Consider the following 23,002-nt stretch of genomic DNA (forward strand, 5'->3'; position numbering starts at 1 on the left):
TTACTCTTTTTATGTTTATTTTATTTTATTGTAGAATCAACTCGTATCTGCGCACACCAGGGCGGCCGTGGGCGGATGCGTATGGTGTATTCACTCCATGTTATCGTGCATTGCGCTGTCACTGGTATTTTGATAAAAGAATTTGAACAACATATAAGAAGCGTATAAATTATTAAACAGTAAAAACATTAACATTTAAGAAGTAAAGTTAGATTAAGTACTACTGCAGTGCCCTCGGGTATACCTCATTTTTTGTTTGTCCATTACATGCTTAAATGTATACATTTTTTGGTGTACCTACCCGAGAACACGCGACATATAACCGAGCGCGGGAGAAGCATGGATTTTAAACACGCGTTGAGTTCATCTGCTTGTCTCCCTCGTGGAATAACTGGTAATGTTTGAATAAAATCTACAGCGAGTAAAACGACATTACCTCCTATTTTTTTTTTTACGATCTCTGAGATGTTGCTTTTTTCGGTTCAAGGCTTCATAAGCTCTTTTATGTTGTATGGTGTACTTATCCGAAACCATCATCTTTGAATGTTGCAAGACTTTCGCCTTGTATGTAGATCGGGGTAATTACATTCATTGCATTCCTAGTCTGAATCACAATCTGATTGTATGGGTGGTTACCTGGCACTGTAGGGTTGCCACCCGTCGTTTAAAATACGGAATCGTGCCGCATTTGAGAATGAAATTGCGCGTCCCGTTTTGAATCAATACTGGACGGGATTTGTCCCGTATTTTTTTTATCATTTTTTTTTAAGCAGCGTCTCATGCAAATCATCCCACACGCATTTTATGAAGATGCCTCCTTTCCTACTTTTGATTGGGTAATACTTGATGTCATCGTTAGTTTGATTGGTGTTTTTAACTGTCCAGTGAGGAGGGCGTGTCTTTTAAGTACAGTCTGCAAAGTGTTGGCACTGAGATGTGGCGTCAGCGCCCGAGTTGAAGCCCCTAATGTTGCGGTCAGCAAGTCGGCTAACATCCGCCATGTGCCGTCTTTCAGTTGCGAGAAGCAGATCATAGAATGGTTGAAACTGTTGCCCCCTAACGTTGCGCCACGGCGTGTGGTTCGTTTATACCTCGTGTCTTCTCATTAAACTTTTATCTGGCGAATATGTTATTGCAATCCGCAGGGGGAGCGTTTCTATAAACTTAATTTAAAGTTCCGTTTTACACCGTGCTTTGTTTCCCTTATGAACATGCTTGAATGCTTCACTCGCTCCCTTCTCAATTGTTTAATTAATTTTTTGCTCTTCGCTGTTTGCGGCTCTTACGTCATTTCCCCCTACTTCGTTCTTTTATCTCGCGAATATGTTATTGCAATCCTTAACGGGAGCGTTTCATTAAACTGATTGAAAATAGTTTAGCATTTACCTTTTTAGTAAAAGGCGAGCTTTAAAGCCTGAGAAATCACCCGTAAATGCACACGTTTAATTGCACATGTGTTAATATGTATGCTTACACAGTATTAAAAGACAGTGAAAAATTAACGTCATTTACCTTCGTTCCCGCGTTTGACTCGTGCTGTAAATCTCTTCCTTGTTTTTAGTTCACGTCATTACGTAGGAGGCGTGATGACGCGATACGTGACTCCGCCTCCTCCATTACAGTGTATGGACAAAAAAATATGTTCCAGTTATGACCATTACGCGTAGAATTCGAAATGAAACCTGCCTAACTTTTGTAAGTAAGCTGTAAGGAATGAGCCTGCCAAATTTCAGCCTTCCACCTACACGGGAAGTTGTAGAATTAGTGATGAGTGAGTCAGTCAGTCAGTGAGTGAGTGAGTCAGTCAGTCAGTCAGTCAGTGAGGGCTTTGCCTTTTATTATTATAGATTAAACAAGCATCGGAGATTTGAAGATAGGTGTCGGCCTTTAATAAATCCAGTTTGATCCTGTGATATTACCGAGGGCAGCACTTTCTCCATCCTTCTAGCTAGGATTTTTGAGAGTATCTTAACATCATTATTCAGCAGTGAAATTGGTCTGTATGATGCACATTGTAACAAGTCCTTATTTTGTTTAGGAAAGACGGTGATTAATGCTTGTCGAAATGTTTGAGGTAGTATTTGGTTGTCTCTAGCTTCTGTAAATGTTGCCAATAAGAGGGGAGCTAGCTGAGTGGAGAATTTTTTATAAAATTCTACAGGGTAACCATCAGGGCCTGATGATTTCCCGCTTTGTAGTGACTTTATAGCGTCTAGTAATTCTGTTAGCGTTAGAGGTTTATCCAGTTCCTCAGCACTTAAAGCATCTATTTGTGGTATCTGTGATGTATCCAGAAATGCATTAGATTGTGTGTTGTCTTCTTTGCGCTCAGTAGAATATAAAGACTTATAATAATCTCTAAATGTGTGCATTATATTTTTATGGTCAATAATTTCTTCTCCATTCTTGTTGGTGATTACTGGTATTGCATTGTGAACTTCTTGTTTGTGAATTTGTTGAGCTAAAAGCTTATTAGCTTTTTCTCCGTGTTCATAGTAATGCTGTCTAGACTTATAAATAAGTTGTTCAGTTTCTTTAGTTGTTAAGATGTTAAGTTCTGTATGCAGGGCCTGCCTTTTCCTGTGGAGAACTTCATTTGGACGCCTGGCTTGTTCTTCATCTATTCTAGTAATTTCACTTCTTAGCTCCGACACTTTCTTGGTTTCTAATTTATTTCTGTGGGAAAGATATGAAATAATCTGTCCTCTAAGAAGGCCTTTAGAGTTTCCAGAGTGTTCCTGCAGAAACCTCTGTGGACGTGTTTGTCTCTAGGAAGAAGCCGATTTGTTTGGATATAAATTCTGTGCAGTTCTCGTCTGCCAATAAAAGAGGGTTAAGATGCCATCTACGAGGTGAGTGTGAGGGGCTTAATGATTTTAGCTCCAACACTAGAGGGGCATGGTCAGAGATAACAATTGTGTCATATTTGCATGATTTAATTGTAGGCAGGAAATTATTATCTATAAAAAAAATAATCAATTCTTGAGTAGCTATAATGCACTGGTGAGTAGAACGAATATGTTCTTGAGTTTGGGTTAAGAAACCTCCAGGGGTCTGATAAGTTGTGATCATTTAAAAACTGTGTAATTATCTTTGCAGTATTAGATGTCGTCCCCCCTGAACGGATGTATTCAAACCAATGTATATATCTGAACGGATGTATCTCAAACAATGTATATATATCAGAACGGATCTATGCAAACCAATTTATATATATCTCAACCAATGTATCTAAACCAATGTATATATCTGACCGGATGTATTCAAACCGATGTATATATCTCAACCAATGTATCCCAACCAATGTATATATCTGAACCGATATATACTGTATATCTGAACCAATGTATATATTTATGAAGCAATCTTTTTTTCCAGAATGGCCCCTCATAATATACACACACATATATATGAGTGTGTGTATATATTATAATATATACTGTACTGTGCAAAAGTTTTAGGCAGGTGTGAAAAAATGCTGTAAACAAAGAATGCTTTCAAAAATGGAAGTGTTAATCATTTATTTTCATCAATCAACAAAATGCAGTGAATGAACAAAAGAGAAATCTAAATCAAATCAATATTTGGTGTGACCACCCTTTGCCTTCAAAACAGCATCAATGCTTCTAGGTACACTTGCACACAGTTTTTGAAGGAACTCGGCTGGTAGGTTGTCCCAGACATCTTGGAGAACTAACCACAGATCTTCTGTGGATGTAGGCTTCCTCACATCCTTCTGTCTCGTCATGTAATCCCAGACACACTCGATGATGTTGAGATCACGGCTCTTTGGGGGCCATACCATCACTTCCAGGACTTCTTGTTCTTCTTTACGCTGAAGTTAGTTCTTAATGACTTTGGCTGTATGTTTGGGGTCATGTGCAGAATAAATTTGGGGCCAATCATATGCCTCCCTGATGGTATTGCATGATGGATAAATATCTGCCTGTATTTCTCAGCATTGAGAACACCATTAATCCTGACCAAATCTCCAACTCCATTTGCAGAAATGCAGCCCCAAACGTTCAAGGAACCTCCACCATGCTTCACTGTTGCCTGCAGACACTCATTATTGTACCGCTCTCCAGCCCTTCAATGAACAAACTGCCTTCTGCTACAGCCAAACATTTCAAATTTTGACTCATCAGTCCAGAGCACCTGCTGCCATTTTTCTGCACTCCAGTTGCTATGTTTTCGTGCATACTTGAGTCACTTGGCCTTGTTTCCACGTCGGAGGTATGGCTTTTTGGCTGCAACTCTTCCATGAAGACACATCTGGCCAGACTTCTCCGGACAGTAGATGGGTGTACCTGGGTCCCACTGGTTTCTGCCAGTTCTGAGCTGATGGCACTGCTGTACATCTTCCGATTTTGAAGGGTAATAAGCTTGATGTGTCTTTCATCTGCTGCACTAAGTTTCCTTGGCCGACCACTGCGTCTACGATCCTCAACGTTGTCCGTTTCTTCATGCTTCTTCAAAAGAGCTTGAACAGCACATCTTGAAACCCCAGTCTGCTTTGAAATCTTTGTCTGGGAGAGACCTTTGTGATGCAGTATAACTACTTTGTGTCTTGTTGCTGTGCTCAATCTTGCCATGACATGAAACTGTCTTCCACAACCTCAACTTGGTAGCAGAGTTTGGCTGTTCCTCACCCAGTTTTAAGCATCCTACACAGCTGTTTCAGTTAATGACTGTGTTTCAACCTACGTGTGACATTGATGATCATTAGCACCTGTTTGGTATAACTGGTTGATCATACACCTGACTATAATCCTACAAAATCCCTGACTTTGTGCAAGTGTACCTATAAGAATTGATGCTGGTTTGAAGGCAAAAGGTAGTAACACCAAATATTGATTTGATTTAGATTTTTCTTTTGTTCGCTCACTTTGCATTTTGTAAATTGATAACAATAAACAATCATTATTTATATTTCTGAAAGCATTCCTTGTTTACAGCATTTTTTCATACCTGCCTAAAACTTTTGCACAGTACTGTATATATATATATATATATATATATTATATATATATATATATATATATACACATACATACACACATACACATATATATATGCACAAACATAAATACATATATATACACAGAGATACATGCATACAATAGCACAAACCTGTGAGCCAGCAAGATCTCCTCCTCAGTTGCCTCCCTGACTGGTACTGATATACATCTCTCCACCAGGCCCTGGATCTGAAGCTCCGAGTAGGATACAGACAGTCGCTCTGGTACTTCAATGCTGCAAACAGGACTGAAAACAGATAATTTTAAAAAAAGACTACACTCTTTAAATACCCCAGAACTGTGGACAGTGTCCAAGGTGGTAACAAATATTCTTTATAATAAATTTGATATTTATATCAAAAAGTACACTTGCTGAATAACAAATGTTCAAATAAAATGTATAAAAACTGCTTGGAACTACACCAATTATATTAACAATCACAATTACAAAAACAGAGCACAAACAGTAAGTAATATCAGAAAGCACCTGAATTACAGAAGACAGTTCCAACATTTTGTATTAGTCTCCAGGAAAATAATCAAAAGTGAGTTGGAGCAGTAGGACAGTAAGTGGAAGGAACATTGCCATATTGTGAATACAGATAAAAGTAAAAAGAGCAAGATATTGGGGAAAAAAGCTGAACTTTATAATATGCCAGAATGTAGATTATAACACACATCCTATTTTTTATGACTCTAATGATTTCAATGTGTCTTCCTCAAAATCAACTGCTTTGACATCCCCTATGACACCTACTACTTTTTTAGATAGAACTATGCAAAAAAAAAAAAAACACAAGAACTGTATCTTGTCCAAAATCAAAATTCCCCCAGTCTCTATGAGAAGGCCCAAATGGGTGAGGTTACATCAAATAATATACTTTCTAATTGGAAGATACTGGTATTATCTAAAAATCTTTTTGTGTTATTCCTTACAGTATCATGCCTACAGCATTGGGGTTGAATTATTCAAGTTCTTCAGAAAATTAAAATTAAGTGCTTTTTTATTTAGGAATTCTCTTAGCCTATTAGGAAGTGACAATAAATAAGGTGGTATCATTATATTTGATACTTCTCATTATATAAATGAATGTTCAAGTCAATTAGGCAACAACATCTGTTACCAACAACTGAAAATGGATCCCACTAAGTCAGTTATAAAGATAAGTCAACCAGTTATTAAGGTTGCCCTCAAAGTCACTGACAAAAATACATATAAATTTACATTACACTCTAAGAAGACCTGTTGTTACGGGCATTGGCTCCATTTTGCAGCCATATTCCCAGTTTGCTGATTTACCTTTACACAATCATGCCAATAGGAGCTGATCTTTCATATGATATTCTGCCGATTTTACTAATAAAGTATAATCATCTTTTGCATTTGAGGGGTGTTCTTCAGCTCTGTGATATTGAATCATTTTATACTAGCATTCCACAGAAAGTTACTTTAAATTGTGTTGAAACTTTTATTATTTGCATGGTCTGCTTTTCTACTGCACTAAGTTGATTTCATTATGTCCCTCTTTAAATTTGCTCTTAAATGAAATTTCTTTTAATGCACCATTATATTGAACGCTAAAAGGGGTTGCGATGGATGCAGCTTTCAAGCCAAGCATTTTAAAAATCTTTGAGCATGGACTGAAAAAAACTAATTTTTGGACTTTAGTCATTTTATTAAAAGCATCCTGTTCTGGAGCCTGTATATACCGTAGACGACTGAGCTATGATATGGCAGGATGCTTCGGAATCTCTAACTTTTTTGTTTATCATTATCTAAATTCCTGTAAAAAATATTTACTTTACTGTGGACTTTGACACTTTGGTAGTTATCTTTTCTTAGATTTCTGTTCAAATATGTAGTGCTTTTTGTTTTATAGAAAACCTACAGACTGTAATAGTCTTTTGTATGTGACTAGAAGTCCTCCAAGGTCTCTGTTTAATAATCTTTCTGTCTTCCACTTTTTGACACTAGAAGAATTTGTTTTGATCTATCTCAGTATATAAAACAAGCTACACTTTGACAAGAAGATGTATTGCTCAAGATTGTAATAAAAAAGTGTGCAATATTGACTAGAAAAGGCATTATTTGCCAATTGAAAAGGCTTGCTCAGCTCGAGTAATTCAATTGAACCAGAAAAGTTGGTTTGTAGTTACATTTGTTTGTGCTAATAATTTTGTTTTATCCATAAAACAAAACAAGAAAATGCCAATACAACCCTGCTTTTCAAGCTCTCCCTCTTATAACTTTTACCCATAAATTGTAATATTATGGGTAAAAGTACTAAATAGTTAATACAGCACTCAGCTGTGTTCCTTCCACTTACCGTCCCAAGGGACTTTCCATGCTTAGAATGCATTACCTATCTATATATATAATTCACTAAGCCGGGAGACAAGTAGCCACCCATGGAAAGCACGCCGGAAGGGGCGTGGATTCACTAAACCGCCGACAAGTAAGACGCCAATGGCGCACGCAGGAAGGAGCCACGCCCACCAACTCTTAGACCATTGGATACGACGAAAAAATCACAGAGCCACGCCCACCAACTCGGACGCGACGCCTCGGAAAACATGCCGTCATTTCCGTTTGTCTGTGCCACAGTCCACTTGCAGCTCTGAGCCACGTTGACTTTTCATTAGTCAATCTCAGTGGAACCTTGGTTCACACAGAGGCAGCGCCAGAGAGAGACAGAGGCACACACAGGCAGCGCACGAGAGAGAGAGCCACGCACACACAGGCAGCGCCAGAGAGACAGAGGAACACACATAGGCAGCGCCAGAGAGACAGAGGCACACACACACACAGAGGCAACGCCAGAGAGAGACAGAGGCACACACAGGCAGCGCGAGAAAGAGAGCCACGCACACACACAGAGGCAACGCCACAGAGAGACAGAGGCACACACAGGCAGCGCAAGAGAGTGCCGCGCAATCCTTTAAAACTGAAGTTAAAACACAATGAAGGAAGCAGTCTTTAAAAACGAATAAGCCCTGTGCCTCTTTTTCATTAGCATCTCACCTGCTTCAGGCCCTGCAACAGTCGAGACGCTCTCTCTGCAGCTGACCTTCTCTGTGCCTGATTCCACTACTGTCAGTCGCCTGATTAAAAATGGCCTTTTGAAGGGGAGCTATGGACCCACTATACCACAGGAACACATTGCCTTCGAGCCTGCTCTCGCTCACTTTAACGTACCGGCTTTCTCTCTCTCTCCTCACTCGCTCACAAACTGCACAGGGGAGAAATGCCCGAAGCACGAGTCTACCCGGAAACCGTTTCAGCCACACTTCCACACCCCTCGCTACACTGTGAGTGCGATGATTATTTATTTAAAAATGGGCTTTTGAAGGGGAGCTGTGGACCCGCTATACCACAGGATCACCTGTGACATTGCCTTCACATTGTTTTTCCTTTTATTTATGATCCTGTTGAGCAGATCAGACACCCAGGCAAACAACACTGAATAATCAATAGCTGCAACCACTTTGCCCGCCCCAACTCCTCACCTGAGTCGGTTTCGTCTGTGTTCAGCAGTGTTTCCCAAACTCGGTCCTGGTGAACCCCTGTGGATGCAGGGTTTTGTTCCAACCAGATTCCTAATCATTAATGCCGGTGAAACTCATCCGGGATAAGTCGGTTTTTCAAACGCAGCCGTGTAGCAGATTAGTCTAGCAGGATGTAATAATCCGAGATGAATGCGCGCCTCCGCGCTGAGTGGAAACACAAAGTATATTGCTGCAACAAAATGATGAAAGAACGGGCGCATTTTTTTCACACAAGCTGAGTGGGTGGGTGTTAGTTAGTTAATTAGCAACTCGAAGGATTTCAAGATATAAAATACACAAGAGGTAACACTGCAAAAGCGGCCCAAACCAGAAAAGATGGCTGGCAAATTAAACACGTGTGCATTGTACTTACTGAAAGCAGCGTTACGGATTTTGCAAATGTTCATTTTTTTCCCTCTGCTTAAAAAACATTGAAAAAGCGGCGCAGATTGGTTTGCAGCGTGTAAAACAGTTTGTTTGTCACGGATAATTTGCTATCCACACAGGGAGGAACCGGGAAGTGAACCCACAATCTTCCACTGTCTCCTTACTGCAAAGCAGCCGTATTACTACAGCGCCACAAGGCAGTTAAAGAATGCACTGGGCCACATGTTCATTTTTTCCCCTGTGCTTAAAAGACATTAAAAAACTGTTTCTCAACTGTGACTCCGGAACAACTCAGTACGTGAAAAGTGGCCAGAACCGCAAACAACAATGAAAACTCTACGTGACTCGCAGGTAGTGATGGGCCGCTCGATACTCAGGTTTCGACACTGTGTCGAGCTTTCGAAGCACTGCAGATTTTAATACTTGATCGAATAATGACATCTGTGATTTAAGGATTTCACATTTTCTTTCTCAAATGTGCTTACCTATATCATGGCAAAGTACAGGGATAAACCTTTATTTTCTGTCTACTCCGTTTTAATTAAGACAGACCAAAGAAAACATTTAAGGCTATTAAGTGTGATCTCAAGAAAAGATCAGGGTTAATTATAATACTAATAACAGGAGCGATTATAATGATACAGTGCAAAAGTAAATACTAATTGAAAGAGCCGGGAATGCATGAGGTGAGGCGTCTTATTTTGTTTAACTCTTGCTATCGTATAGTGCATTCTGCCTGTCGGCGTTAGTTATATTTATATTTTTTAGACATCACACACTACAAGCTGCTGACGAACCCTTCTCTTCGTTGTCAGTCTGTAGCTACAAAAAAATAAAAGCAATATGACTTTTAACAGACGTCATTGAAGTGTATCATAAGTTTCTGTAACGTTTATGAAAATGGCCAGAAGGTGTCACGAGAGAGGTGAGTGTCAAATGCTTCGAAGCTTCGATACGATTTCCGACACAATTGCTTCAAACGTGTTGATGCTTCGTGAGGCTTCACCCTGCCCATCACTACTCACAGGTTACTGAACGAGAAATCAGCAGACTAGCATGACGGATGTGGCGTAATGGGCGTCCTTCCCCTCTCCTCCGGATTTTTCAAATGTTAATTTTTTCCCTGTGCTTAAAAATCATTAAAAAAGCGGCCTGATTATGCGGCGTATGGTACGCCGCGGGTTGGCTAGTCCTTAATAAAGTCTGAGTAATTCTGAAACAACACCTTGATTTCAGCAGTAAAGAGGTAATATATGATCTGGCTTGTCCCCACCCACTTTATTAAATTGGAAAAGTATCAAAATGGGTGTTAGAAAAAGAATCATGAAACACAAAAGTCATTTTCATATTAGCTCAAATTTAGCACATATACAGTATGAAGGCATTTTGTGGAAAAAATGCACTCAATATTCCATCATAAATATTCAGGTTTGCAAATAATAAAACCACGTACAGTATTAGGGGTGGAGGCTAATAACACACTGAAGAAGCATGGATCATTAGGCGTACTGCAGTAATGCCCCAAGGCCTTAATGAGACCAATGAATCAGCTTGTTACTTGTGTATAGGTTAAAAAAAAGCAGCTGATGTTTCTGTTAATAAAAATGTCTGGTCTCTGGTAATCTTTTCTATGCATTACTTTAACTGTCCAACTACAGGTATAGTGGTTGCCTTCATCATGTTTTACTTGTTTAACAGTTTTGAGTTATCTCTTGGCTGATTGCCTAGTGGCTGTCTTCAAAATTGTTCCATTGGCTCAAGATATGGCACCTCTGGAACAGACTTCTCCAATTTACTTTTTATTCTTTATCTAGAGACTTTGAACAGTCTTCTGAAATTAAAGTAATTTGAACTACCTTTTGATATGACTGACTTAAACATTTTTATATAATTGTGAATATAACTGTTGTAGTTCCCTGCATTTGTGTACAGTTCTAGAGAAAAGCCAAGCAAAATGACACCTCTTATTGGCTAACTAAAAAGATTACAATATGCAAGCTTTCGAGGCAACTCAGGCCCCTTCTTCAGGCATGATGTAATACAGAAACTGGAGTTCCCTATGTTTATATACACACTCTAGGACAAGAAACAACATTGGTAAATATTTAAATGAGAAATTTTAAATGTAAAAAATTAATAGATTCATTCAGGCTAGGGTTAATTTAACAAGAGAGAAAAGAACAATGTATTGTCAAGATCTCTGGATAAGATAACTGTCCAACAGTCTTTTGAAGTTTGTAATGAGTTTTTTTCAAAACAATGTGGGTCTGTAGACAGGTTTTCTGTCATTCTGAGAGATGTAAACAATCCTCATATCTGGCCATAAAACTTTTGTCTTTATTCAATCCATGTTGTAAAGTATTAAATTTTAGCATGAGTTTAAACTTCCCACAGTTCTATAAATCAAAGTATGTAACTTAATTAGCTGCAAAGGTGGCTATGTAGTAGCAAAGTGGCAAGACACTGGAATCGAGTGCATCTGAGCAAAATGAAAAACTTGAAAGCTTTTACCAAAAATCACTTCTATCAAAGTTTCTATGGAAGAACAAAGTTTTGACAAAGTACAATATGACCACAGAATACCATGGATGCAGATAACTGCATGTACTGAGAAATAATTTCTGTGAAATTCTACTAAAAATGTATACTTTTCTGTTCAGTACATCTGATAAATCTGCTTATCTAAGCATTTCAAAGAACAATAATGTGTTACAAATATATCACACATTGGTCTTGTTAAATATAACATTATTTTGAAATTGGAAATATAGTTTACAAAGTGAATGGCTGCATCTGTGTGCAAAGGGTGGCTTTCCAACTATTAACATTATTTACATCAAAATAACAATAGCCATTGCTTAACAGTACGCTGGAAGAACAGGAAATAAAGTACTCCCATTTCTAAAAAAGAATAATGTCCCTACTACACATACATAATAAACTGAAATAAACCGTGTTGTTTTTAGTTCTCCTAAAAGTATTCTTCCGAAAAATGTGATTTTTCAATGGTGTCGAATGTGTGTTGCGTTCTCGCCTCAAGGTCAGCGTCATTTTATAGTCCCGATACCGGTTAACTTCGCTGTCTGCTAATTCTTCTCGCGTTTGCATAGGTTTTCCTCACATATCTTTTTAAACGTGCATATTTGTGATTCAACAACTCTGAATGGGCGCTATGTGATTGTGTACTTCGTGACACTGTTGTTTCGTACGCAGAATGCTGCCTAACATGCTCCACAGCCTCCGTAGACCTGAAATGTACTAAGTGGGTCTGAGAATGTCCCCTTGCTTGTCAATAGGGTTCATTTAATGGCGATGTAATTTCAAAGTCAGAATCATACAGACTGTGTTTTGCTGATCTGCACTGGGCACATTTAAGTATACCTGGATTCATTAATGTGGAACCAATGTGACCCTTCGCTTAGTTGCTGCTGCCTTGTTCAAGAGTTGATTACTGGAGAGAAATCCCAATATATTTGTTAAACGGGCAACTTTGTCGTCCCTACGTTGGACTAGGAACAAAAAAAAAAGTACCCAAACGTGTCTTATGTGTAAATGCTAAGCCGTCCCGTTCAGGGTTCATACCCTGCCTCTAGGAGTGAGGTTTTTGTAATGGAGTGATGGATGTACTCACTAGTCCCACAGCAGCCTGTACCGCGTCATTTCTTCATCGTAGATCAGTGCAGTCCCGGAAACCATTTCTGAGAAAATTACACTTAGATCCCTCTTGGTTACCGAATAAAGTTGTTGCTGACGTAAACACTTCGTTATGAAGTGCTAAATCCACGCAGTACACAAACCCTCTGTTCACATTCACAAAGCGTGGCCGTTTGCGCCGAATGAAAAGTATCCAAATAAGAAACCGAAGCTTGAAAAAGGCAAGCTAATGCATAAGTAATTCCTTGTCTCTTTGCACCGCCTTCTTGCTTTAGACGTATCAGGAAGCCGTTTACGAGATAATAATTTCAACTCAGTGCATGAGCAATTATGAGACGCTTTAAACAGGTCGTCGAGTCAGTTACTTAAAAGGGAAGCCGCGAGCGACAACAGCCACTCTGGGACACACAGCGTACCTCTTGATTTGGCGCAGGCGCATAAGATGAATGTAATGTGGGGCAGCGACAGTGTTCTCGCCGTGCTCTTACGCCGTTACGGCATTTGATTAGCGCATGCTCCGTGCCAAACACTTGACAGTAATTCGTACTTTTTTTTAAAACGTTTATTTATAAGCAAGGATGATATGACATTAGCAATTAAAGGGCATGTTAAAAGATTATGTATGCCGATTAAATACATTTTGTTGAGTTAAAAGGGGTTTAAGAGACTTAAAGTTTGAAATTCAAATATAAAGGAATTACAAAAGGCAGTGGTATGGCTAAGGTTGAATTTTTGCATATATTTTCCCATATGGACCATTTAATTTACTAATTACCTTACTGATTTCAAATTCAAGTAAAAGTAAATAAAATAATCTTTAAATTGAATGACAATATGCTTAGATCCTTCATCATAAAATAATTAGTTAACCAAAACAAAATGTGGTTCATTTGGGACAGGTATATAATAAATGCATTACATTTTCTGAATCACAAAAATAACATATCTTTCATTTGAAGATCATTGGCAAATTCCTCAGGTCCACTTCATGAATTTTATTTGAAATACATAATTTCAAGGACAACACGGAAGTCTTGCACCACAGAATAACTAATATAATGTATAAAAGCATAAAAAATATTGTATTCAGATATTACTTTCTTTTTGCTATTAAAAAATCCCTCATAACTTTGTTAATACATTTATCCATCTATCCATCCATTATCCAACCCGCTATATCCTAATTACAGGGTCACGGGGGTCTGCTGGAGCCAATCCCAGCCAACACAGGGCGCAAGGCAGGAAACCTGCATGTCTTTGGACTGTGGGAGGAAACTGGAGCACCCGGAGGAAACCCACACAGACACATTTATGATTTAGAATATTAATGTTGTTAATACTGCGGTGGGTTGGCACCCTGCCCAGGATTGGTTCCCTGCCTTGTGCCCTGTGTTGGCTGGGATTGGCTCCAGCAGACCCCCGTGACCCTGTGTTCGGATTCAGCGGGTTGGAAAATGGATGGATGGATGGATGTTGTTAATAGTATCTCTCTATAGTAGACAGCTGTGTATGGCTTTTCATTAAATGTAACAAACCCGATGGTATTGTCCTCATTACATTACTAAATTCTCAAAATTTAACAGGGAAAGCCCTTCTTTCAAAAAGCTTTCACAGGCTAATAAATACACGTCATGATATCTTAAAATGAGATGTCACACTGGTTTAGTGGCAGTGCTGCTGCCTCACAACGCAGAAGCCAGGGTTCACATCCAGAGTCCTTCCTACATGGAGTTTGCATGTTCTCCCGTGTACAGGAGGGTTCCCTTCAGGTGCTGTAGTTTCCTCCCACAATCATACAGGTTAGGTGGATTACCTAATATTGGCCCCTGATATATACTTTATATGTGTGTGGGAGGATGTGCATGTTCTCCCTCTGATGGACTGGCACTTTGTTCAGGGATTGTTCCTGTGTTGTGCCCTATGCCTAGGCTTCTGCAATCCAGTTCAGGCTAAAGTGAGTTTGAAAATGGATGAATCGATATCTCAAAATTACTTTCTATAAATGCTTCTTCCATTCCAATCAGACTTCCTTCCATTTTACGATATCTTGCAATGAATTTGAAATATCATCTCTCTTATTTCAATGTTTACTGATGACTGATGATTTTCTTCTTAAATGTGAAAGAAACATAGTTAATACCCTTTTTAAATTAGAAGTGGTCGGCTAAAAACCTTGAAGGTTCACGCTCAAACCAGAGGACACTGTGCTCCTGAGGTTCGGTTGCAGTTGTTGTGTAAATATGGTAGAAAGTCCAGTTCATACTCAACAAAATATTTTGTTGCTGCCATTTTTAAACAGTAAATGGAGGTCTCCTGGTGCTGAGGACTCCACTCTTTCATTCATTTCCTTCGTTTCGAGTCTGTACCCTCCAGTTGGGCTCCAGCTACTACCTGGTGGAAGTAACTACACACCACATTAATGCATTGTTCCTCCCCTCTAGAATCAAAACCACTCATATCTAGCAACTAGGAAATGGGACAAAGTATTTTATATTACATGGAATAAGGACCTTTTAAATGCTTGAATTTTAAACTATGAGAGGGCAGAGGGCAAATAGGAGGAGGCAGTATCTTGATGTAATCTGGAGTAATAAAAGGTAAGTATAATAAACCATGTTTTGCATGGCTAAATGCAAAAAGCCCAGATAATGTCAAACTATGTCTACTGGACAAATGCAAAAGGAATACATTCAAATTTAGTCAAAGAAGAACATATTAATCAAGTCAGGGACCTGCATTAATAACTGAGTATGACTGGGTTCCAAGCAAGTTATTCTAGTACTACAGATCTCAGTAGGTAACAACAAACAGCTGGCAAAGCTTGAGAAATTCCACATGGTGGGAGTAAGCAGGGGCCTGCTCTTAAACCAGGATGTGTACTGTGCAGAACACAACAAAAATTCTGCATATTTATGCAAGCTGTAGTAGTAGTGAGCAAGTGATAGGCAATACAATGGAACTGGCTTTTTGGTTGACACAGTTTTCTTTCCATGATAATCTTGTCATTGCAGGTGGACTTAGGCTTTGTGGGGAGGGGGGTGCATTGGGCTTGAATTATATAGCTATACAAAGAGAACCACCCTCAGAAGAAATGTGATGTCAAAGTTTAGGCATTACCAAGAACAGCAAGTACTGCAAGAGTATGCAGTAAGTGTAAAGAAAGCCACAAAACCACAGGAACAGCATTTGACATTATGAAAGATATATATCGTATATATATTGTGCATGTGAGAATGTGTGTATATAGTGTATATATATATAATATGGTGTGGTGGATTGCCGGCTTCTTACTCCGGCCATCACCCCCAGGCCGCCAGGAGGAGCTCTCCGGACAGCGTGGACGTGCCCCAAGTTCCAGCAGGGACTCATGGACTATGTAGTTTTTATACGCAGCCCTGCTGGATACCCTGGGGGCCATCAGGAGTCGCTGTAGGAGGACTCGGAGGCTCTTATGTGCCCTATAACCCGGGAGTACGTCATGGTCACGTGACAGGAAGATACAATGTGCTCCCGGGTTGAAGAAAAGGACTGTTTACCCTGACCCGGAAGGAATAAGGAACTGTGGACTGATTGGGCAGGAACACCTCCGGGTCAGGGTGTATAAAAGGACTCTGGGAAGCCCAGTACATTGAGCTGAGCTGGGAGGTAGGGTGGTGAAGTGTCTGGGCGAGGAGGAAAGAGTATTGTTGAGAGAGTTTATTTGTTATGAATAGTGTGGTGTGTAGAGTGCTTGGTGCACAGTATTATTATTTAATAAATAATAATTACACTTTTACCCGGTGTTTGGAGTGGTACCTGAGGGTCCGAGAGGTGGATCGAGGGCATATCTGCGACAATGGTCATGTGGGGGGCATATTTCAGTATGCTGTACCTGAAACTGGATCCGATTAAATGTTAGGGTACTTAATCAACAAAGGAGAGCAAAACAAAAACAACATGCAGTGGTACATACAAAGCAAAATAAAGGGCTGCTATGCCTTCTTAAAACCTTTCAGGTCTGGAGTAGAGTTCAGTTTCTATCAAGCATTAATTCACGATGAATTGCCACCTTTCAGGAGCACCTCAAATACATAGAACTCCGTTCAGAGCAGAGTCAGTTGCACTCATTTGGCATCTCCTCTGTGCTGTGGGAATAGAAAGAGATGATATCGTTAGTGACAGCACCACCTCTCATCCCAGGGTGGTATTGCTTACCAAGGATGAGCCAGGAGGGTGATCCTCATTTGGGCATGTGTGATTATATTATATATATATATATATTGTTACAAACATAGAAAAGCTTAAAATGAAGAGGACATAAGACCAGCAAATAATCCATCAGCTGAGACATTATGCCTTGTCAAATGTTAAAAGCAATGAGTGTATGATCCTTCAGTTATCTATTATCTATGGAGTTTTTGAAAGAGAGAAAAGGAGAAAGAAAGGGGTAATATTTTAAAAATTAAGCTAGCACAAAATTACTTTTTAAAGTTCCAGGTATTTTCAGATTTGAAGGTAAAACAAAGAAAAAAAGAAATCAAAAAATAAATAAATGTAAAAATTAAATGAAATAATAAATTAGTAGTTTTTTTTCCACCTGCTTGCAGATTCAAGGCAAACAGGTCAAACTACCTATTACATTTTACCTATTGTTCAGAAGACATACTGCCAACTCAGCAGTTGTACAAGGTGTGTATTTTTTTCTTTGACAAACGACCTTTCCAAGGCACTCAAGCAAATCTCTCTATCAGTGCGGCAAAGAATGGTTTTATTTTCAAAAAGGATTTCTCATTATTGCACTCTACTACAGTGAAGTGGCAGGTAAGTTGTTGTGAAAACAATAGGTTTTGTCGATCAATACATTTCAACTTCAGGCTTTTCATTTACGCCTTGATAATAAATGCAAAGAAATCTAGCAGCACCTTGATATATCAGACATCAGACTGTACTGTATTTGCTCTCTGTAATTGGGTGTCAGCATGTGTTACTGGATCAGTTTTTGTGCAGGTCTGTTGGACTCAGTCAGTACTACATTGAACATGCCATGACTTATGAAAAAAACTATTTGTTTGTGATATGTCTATCTTGCACCTTGGAGATCCAATGAATGGCTTTGAAATTTACTAGAACTCTTGTGATACAACACATGTTCAGAAGTAGAATAATAGATTACTAGTGTAGCAAAAAAACTAACTAACACTAGAATCTATCATGCTGTCACTAATTATTTCTAAACAATTGTCACCATTATAATATGATAAATTGCTTTCTTTATCATGTGCTTTATGTTTTGACAGTCTGTTCTGCAGCCACAGGGCAAAAGATGAAATGAAAATACATTTTTTCAGTAGTTTGCAAAGCTTTTCTGTGCTATTCATATTAAACCTTTTAACCTGATTCTGCAACCAGTCATCTGTAGCTGACTGGTTGTCTTCATCACTGTCATAGCGTATTCTAAGGAGGTACCTCTTTATATTGCAGAACAGACTGTCATCACATGTGGCCAGACATACAGAATAGTGTGGGTGTGGAATCTCTTTTAATCCATAGTTTCACAGAGCATACTTTGTAGCCTTGCAGTTTGAGTAGATGTCAAGCATGAGGATAACTGATTAATTTTTCTTACCCCATTTCCCTGGCTGACTGTTGCACATATCAAGTCAAATTGGTGTGATATTGACAATCTATATGGGCCTTTTTAGCCATGTAGTTAGCATGGTGTACTCCCTCAACATTATAAAAAAAATGTACACATGATTTTGTTTGTAATGACTTGGGACCTGACTTACGCTGCAATATTGGAGAATCACCATGCTTTTATTATTTATATTTTTGCTTGAATCATAGTGATGTTTCAGTGTTTCAATACCAATTAACACTTCTTAAATTTCTTCAAGTCCAAATTCATTCTCTTGTTATTCACCTTGTTCTGTATTGGATACAGCGATTCATCATTTCAGGAGTCCACATTCTGTATACCCAATGTGCAAAGCCCTCACTAATGTTTGATTGTAAAGAATGGATTTAACTGATCCATGACTAATCCCTGTAGTGCCTGCTTTTTTATGCTCTATCACTCTTTGATTCTGCATGATGATTCACTCCACATTGGAACCTTTTGCTACTGTCATGGGTGTCTAAGGCTGGCTGCACAACCAGTGAAACCCCCACACCCTGGATATTTTTGTGACAAAAAAGAACAACTGGTACAAGCAACCAGACTCTCATAAAAGCACTCGCATGGTGTGAGGTATAGACAGTGCTCCTATTTTAAAACCATGTAAGACCCGGTGTCACGGAATTACAACATCACATTTCACTCCCCCAAAAACACATTTAATTTTTTTCTTTTTTTTGAAAGACCACATTTGCATAGTCAATGGACCCTATTGTTTAGCCTTGCAATGTCATTGGATGGTGGATGTTGTCACACACACGTGTGAATAGGAGGCAGCTAAAGGGCCTGAGTAATATTGTAATACCACCACCGACTAGGGGGTGTCGGAGTGTGCTGCCTGTCTTTCTCAGTTACTTGCAGACCGTTCCAGGAAAATCCCGCCAGGTTCCGGCCTTAATTATGACATCACTTCCTGACCGGGCCTTTAAAGTAGACATCTTGATTGTCTTTGATCAGTTCTGTTTTGGACTCAGTCTTGCGAACATCTCTGTTCAATTACTTCAATTTTAACAGCCAGGATACATTGTCACAATGTTTATAAAGGTCTGGCCATAAGGCCATGAACTCATATGACCGGCAAACTTTCCTGGAAGCACATCTCCTTGTTTCATTGGACATTTCAGAATTGAAGTAAGTAAAATCCCAGAAATATTTTTTTTTGTGATTATTAGAATGTATAACTTGTATAACATGTAAATGTTAAGTTATGGTGGAATGCACACATAAAATTAGATTTATATCTTGTTATGTCTTTGTTGTTAAGTTTCCAATATGCACCTTGCACAGTACATGTTGTCATAGCAACTCTCTTATGCTTAAATAAAGTATTAATATATATAGAAATACAATATTTTTGATTGTTACATTACACAATGTGTAAATGTGTGTTATTTATCATAATTTATAGTTTAGACAAGATTTGGGTAATTCTGCTTCTATGAATTATTTCTGGTTGCTGTATTTCAAGCTCTTTCAGTACCAGTATATAGTGAGAAGTCAAGCAAAATGACACCTTTTATTGGCTAACTAAAAAGATTACAATATGCAAGCTTTCGAGGCAACTCAGGCTCCTTCTTCTTTACATCTTGCCTGAAGAAGGGGCCTGAGTTGCCTCAAAAGCTTGCATATTGTAATCTTTTTAGTTAGCCAATAAAAGGTGTCATTTTGCTTGACTTCTCATTACATTCATAATGGCTAACACGGTACAACACCCTAGTACTACAGTACCAGTATTTGAAACTGTACCTGTATGTTATCAGTAAAAATATAGTTAATTGGGATTTTCTTGGCTTCCTTTGTTTGCCCATATATCTGCTAGTTGCACAAGACAGACAATAGTTTTGGAAAGCTTTGGGAGGATGACACAGGTGCAAATGTTCTGGAAAGTGGGGATGTAACTACTTTGGGGAGGGGGGGTTGCATGTGTGGTGCATTGTTCAGGGACAGGTGTGAATGTTCTGGAAAGCTGGGATGTAATTGCTCTTGGGGAGTGCATGTATGGTACATTGTTCAGGGATGGGTGTGAATGTTCTGGAATGTGGGGATGTAAGTGGTCTGAAATTATTAATACTTGATCATACTCTAGCTCTTACTACTATTTCCATTAAAGGATGCGTCCAGCAAAGAAACTTGTCTACACTGGGCTTGATATCCTTGATGATGTACTAAATGGAGAGAGTGAAGTTGAGATGGAATCAGACACCAGTGATTCAAGTGATGAGGAGATGGACGAAACTGCTGATGAAAAGAACCAGACTCTCACTGATTGTCCAACTAATGTACACATACATCTTCTGGCACACCATCATCCTTGCTGTGGTCTATGCCTGGCTTGTCTATAAACGGGACTGTAAAGCTTTAAATTTTCCAAAGAAAGAGATCCTGAACAGGAGACAGTTTCAGGCTTAGCTAGCATGCTCTCTGATCCTGGTAAAAATCAATTTCTACTGTTTACCATATTTAATATTTCACTGAATATAATGTTTTAATGTATGTTTGACATTATAATTAATTATTTTCTTTTCTAATTCAGACAAACACAGCTGACACCACACCAAGGAGAGGGCAACCATCTTTAGCCAGTTGGAGTCCAGTGTCACAAGTGAAACCACGGAGCCCTTTGACATCCATGACAGTGACACCACAGAGACCTGTGATTACTCAGAGGAGACCATCCATGTGTGATGGGAGAGTACCGCTGCAAGTGAATACTGAACAGTGGCTCTTTGACAGTTTTCATTTAGTTTTGCACAGAATATTTTCATTCCATTTCTCAAATAAATTATAATTTATAAAAATATGACTGCTGTGTGATTATTATTCCTAATATTTACTGTTAAAGTCCTTTGAAAGCCAATTACACTTGGCTGGACCCTTGGTTGTTCTGTATATTTGTTCTGACAGCATTAGTCAGAATGGCCAGTTTCTCCATCCAGCTAGGCCCAACGTTGCAATATTACGTTTCCCTAAAAACTTACTAAAACATAATCTTCATTATTTGTATCAGAGGCTTCCTACAACAATATCTGACAGGTGAAAAAATGTCTTTTTTTCTATATTTGGGTCTTACACGGTTAAAATAGTGTATGCGAATAAGTCTGATTTTTTTTTTAAACAGAGTTGCATGAGATGAGATGAGATGAAGAGCAGGAAACACGCTGCCAGACAAAAAGTATTGTTAAGGGTCCAAAAGAAGCCTTACTGAGAGACATGTACACAGGCCACCACCAATTTTAAATCTGAAGAATTATTAAACAAAAGTAGATAGATAGATAGATAGATAGATAGATAGATAGATAGATAGATAGATAGATAGATAGATAGATAGATAGATAGATAGATAGATAGATAGATAGATAGATAGATAGATAGATAGATAGATACTTTATTAATCCCAAGGGGAAATTCACATACTCCAGCAGCAGCATACTGATACAAAAAACAATATTAAATTAAAGAATAATAAAAATGCAGGTAAAAACAGACAATAACTTTGAATAATGTTAACGTGTTAAGTTGCAAGAAAGAGAAGTGGATAGTGGCAAACAATTCGTCATACTGGACTGTCCCTAATTTAACAGAGTTAACCCTCCCAGACTAAGACAGTTACTTGACATTTGGGTCCCCTTTGCATTTACAGTTCATTCAGAATGCATATACAGGCAGTGGCACAGTACTATGGTGGGTAGAATTTTCAGTGTCGTCAATTTGAGTAACCTGCCATTGTTTATTGAGTTTTGCATAGTCTATTCATGTCACTGTTAGGTTTTTTTTCCAGATGCTATCACTTTTCTCTCACATCTCAAAGGTAAGCATTTTAGGTTAACTGTCAACTCTAAATTGGAACAGTGTGAGTGGTGGGCATGTATGCATAGGGGCACTGTAATGGATTGGACTGGCACTGTCTCCAGGGCTTTTTATGATCTGTGCCATGGCTTGGCAGCTAGGTTTGTTTGAGAATGTGGTGTTGTATTACATGAAAAATAATTAATTATAGCCTAGGGTTCAGTTTTGTATTGCTGGGGTGTATTTGCATAGTAAAGGTGTTTATCCGTTTTTTTATTTCATTTTATTACCTTGGTTCTTCTTTGATATTCCAGTTTGTAAAATGTTGCCTGCCCATCTGAGCAAATTTGTCGGTGTGCACTATGACAATGAAATAAACTGTATTTTGAATGATTTATTTTGTCTTGTAGAATGTATTAGTTTGCCATATCTTGATAATTCTGTTTGAGTATGTACTTTAGTTTGTTTTATGTTTCTTATAGAATGTTTCATATTATAATTCAGAACTCTTGACTTTCATTTATTTATTACTTGGTGTATAATATTAATTTGTTTCTTGAGCTATTAATGCCAATTTTTCTTTTATTCCAATTTATTCCATTGAATAGTTGTGAAGAAGTTGAGCATGGAAAAGGCACTATATAAGTAAAATCCATCCATCCATCCATTTTCCAACCCGCTGAATCCAAACACAGGGTCACGGGGGTCTGCTGGAGCCAATCCCAGCCAACACAGGGCACAAGGCAGGGAACCAATCCCGGGCAGGGTGCCAACCCACCGCAGGACACACACAAACACACCCACACACCAAGCACACACTAGGGCCAATTTAGAATCACCAATCCACCTAACCTGCATGTCTTTGGACCGTGGGAGGAAACCGGAGCGCCCGGAGGAAACCCACGCAGACACGGAGAGAACATGCAAACTCCACGCATGGTGGACCCGGGAA

General features: G+C 38.8%; 1 protein-coding gene across 4 annotated transcripts in view; it reads right to left on the reverse strand.

Annotated features, from left to right (window-relative positions):
* The window catches only part of hdac10 (histone deacetylase 10), a 313,475-nt gene that overhangs the window by 176,866 nt on the left and 113,607 nt on the right, over positions 1–23,002 (reverse strand). For 2 of the 4 annotated variants that reach the window (XM_051924431.1, XM_051924418.1), the window contains exons 1-2: positions 12,586–13,057; positions 5,134–5,268 (exon numbers count right to left, since the gene is read on the reverse strand). In XM_051924431.1, coding sequence (XP_051780391.1) covers positions 5,134–5,268; positions 12,586–12,650 — 200 coding nt within the window. In that variant the 5' untranslated portion in view covers positions 12,651–13,057. Of the gene's footprint in view, positions 1–5,133; positions 5,269–12,585; positions 13,058–23,002 lie in introns of those variants that run through there. The other 2 variants (XM_051924423.1, XM_028808978.2) reach the window with 2 other exon arrangements.

Source organism: Erpetoichthys calabaricus, chromosome 1 (assembly GCF_900747795.2).
Source record: "Erpetoichthys calabaricus chromosome 1, fErpCal1.3, whole genome shotgun sequence".
Taxonomy (NCBI): Eukaryota; Metazoa; Chordata; class Cladistia; order Polypteriformes; family Polypteridae; genus Erpetoichthys; species Erpetoichthys calabaricus.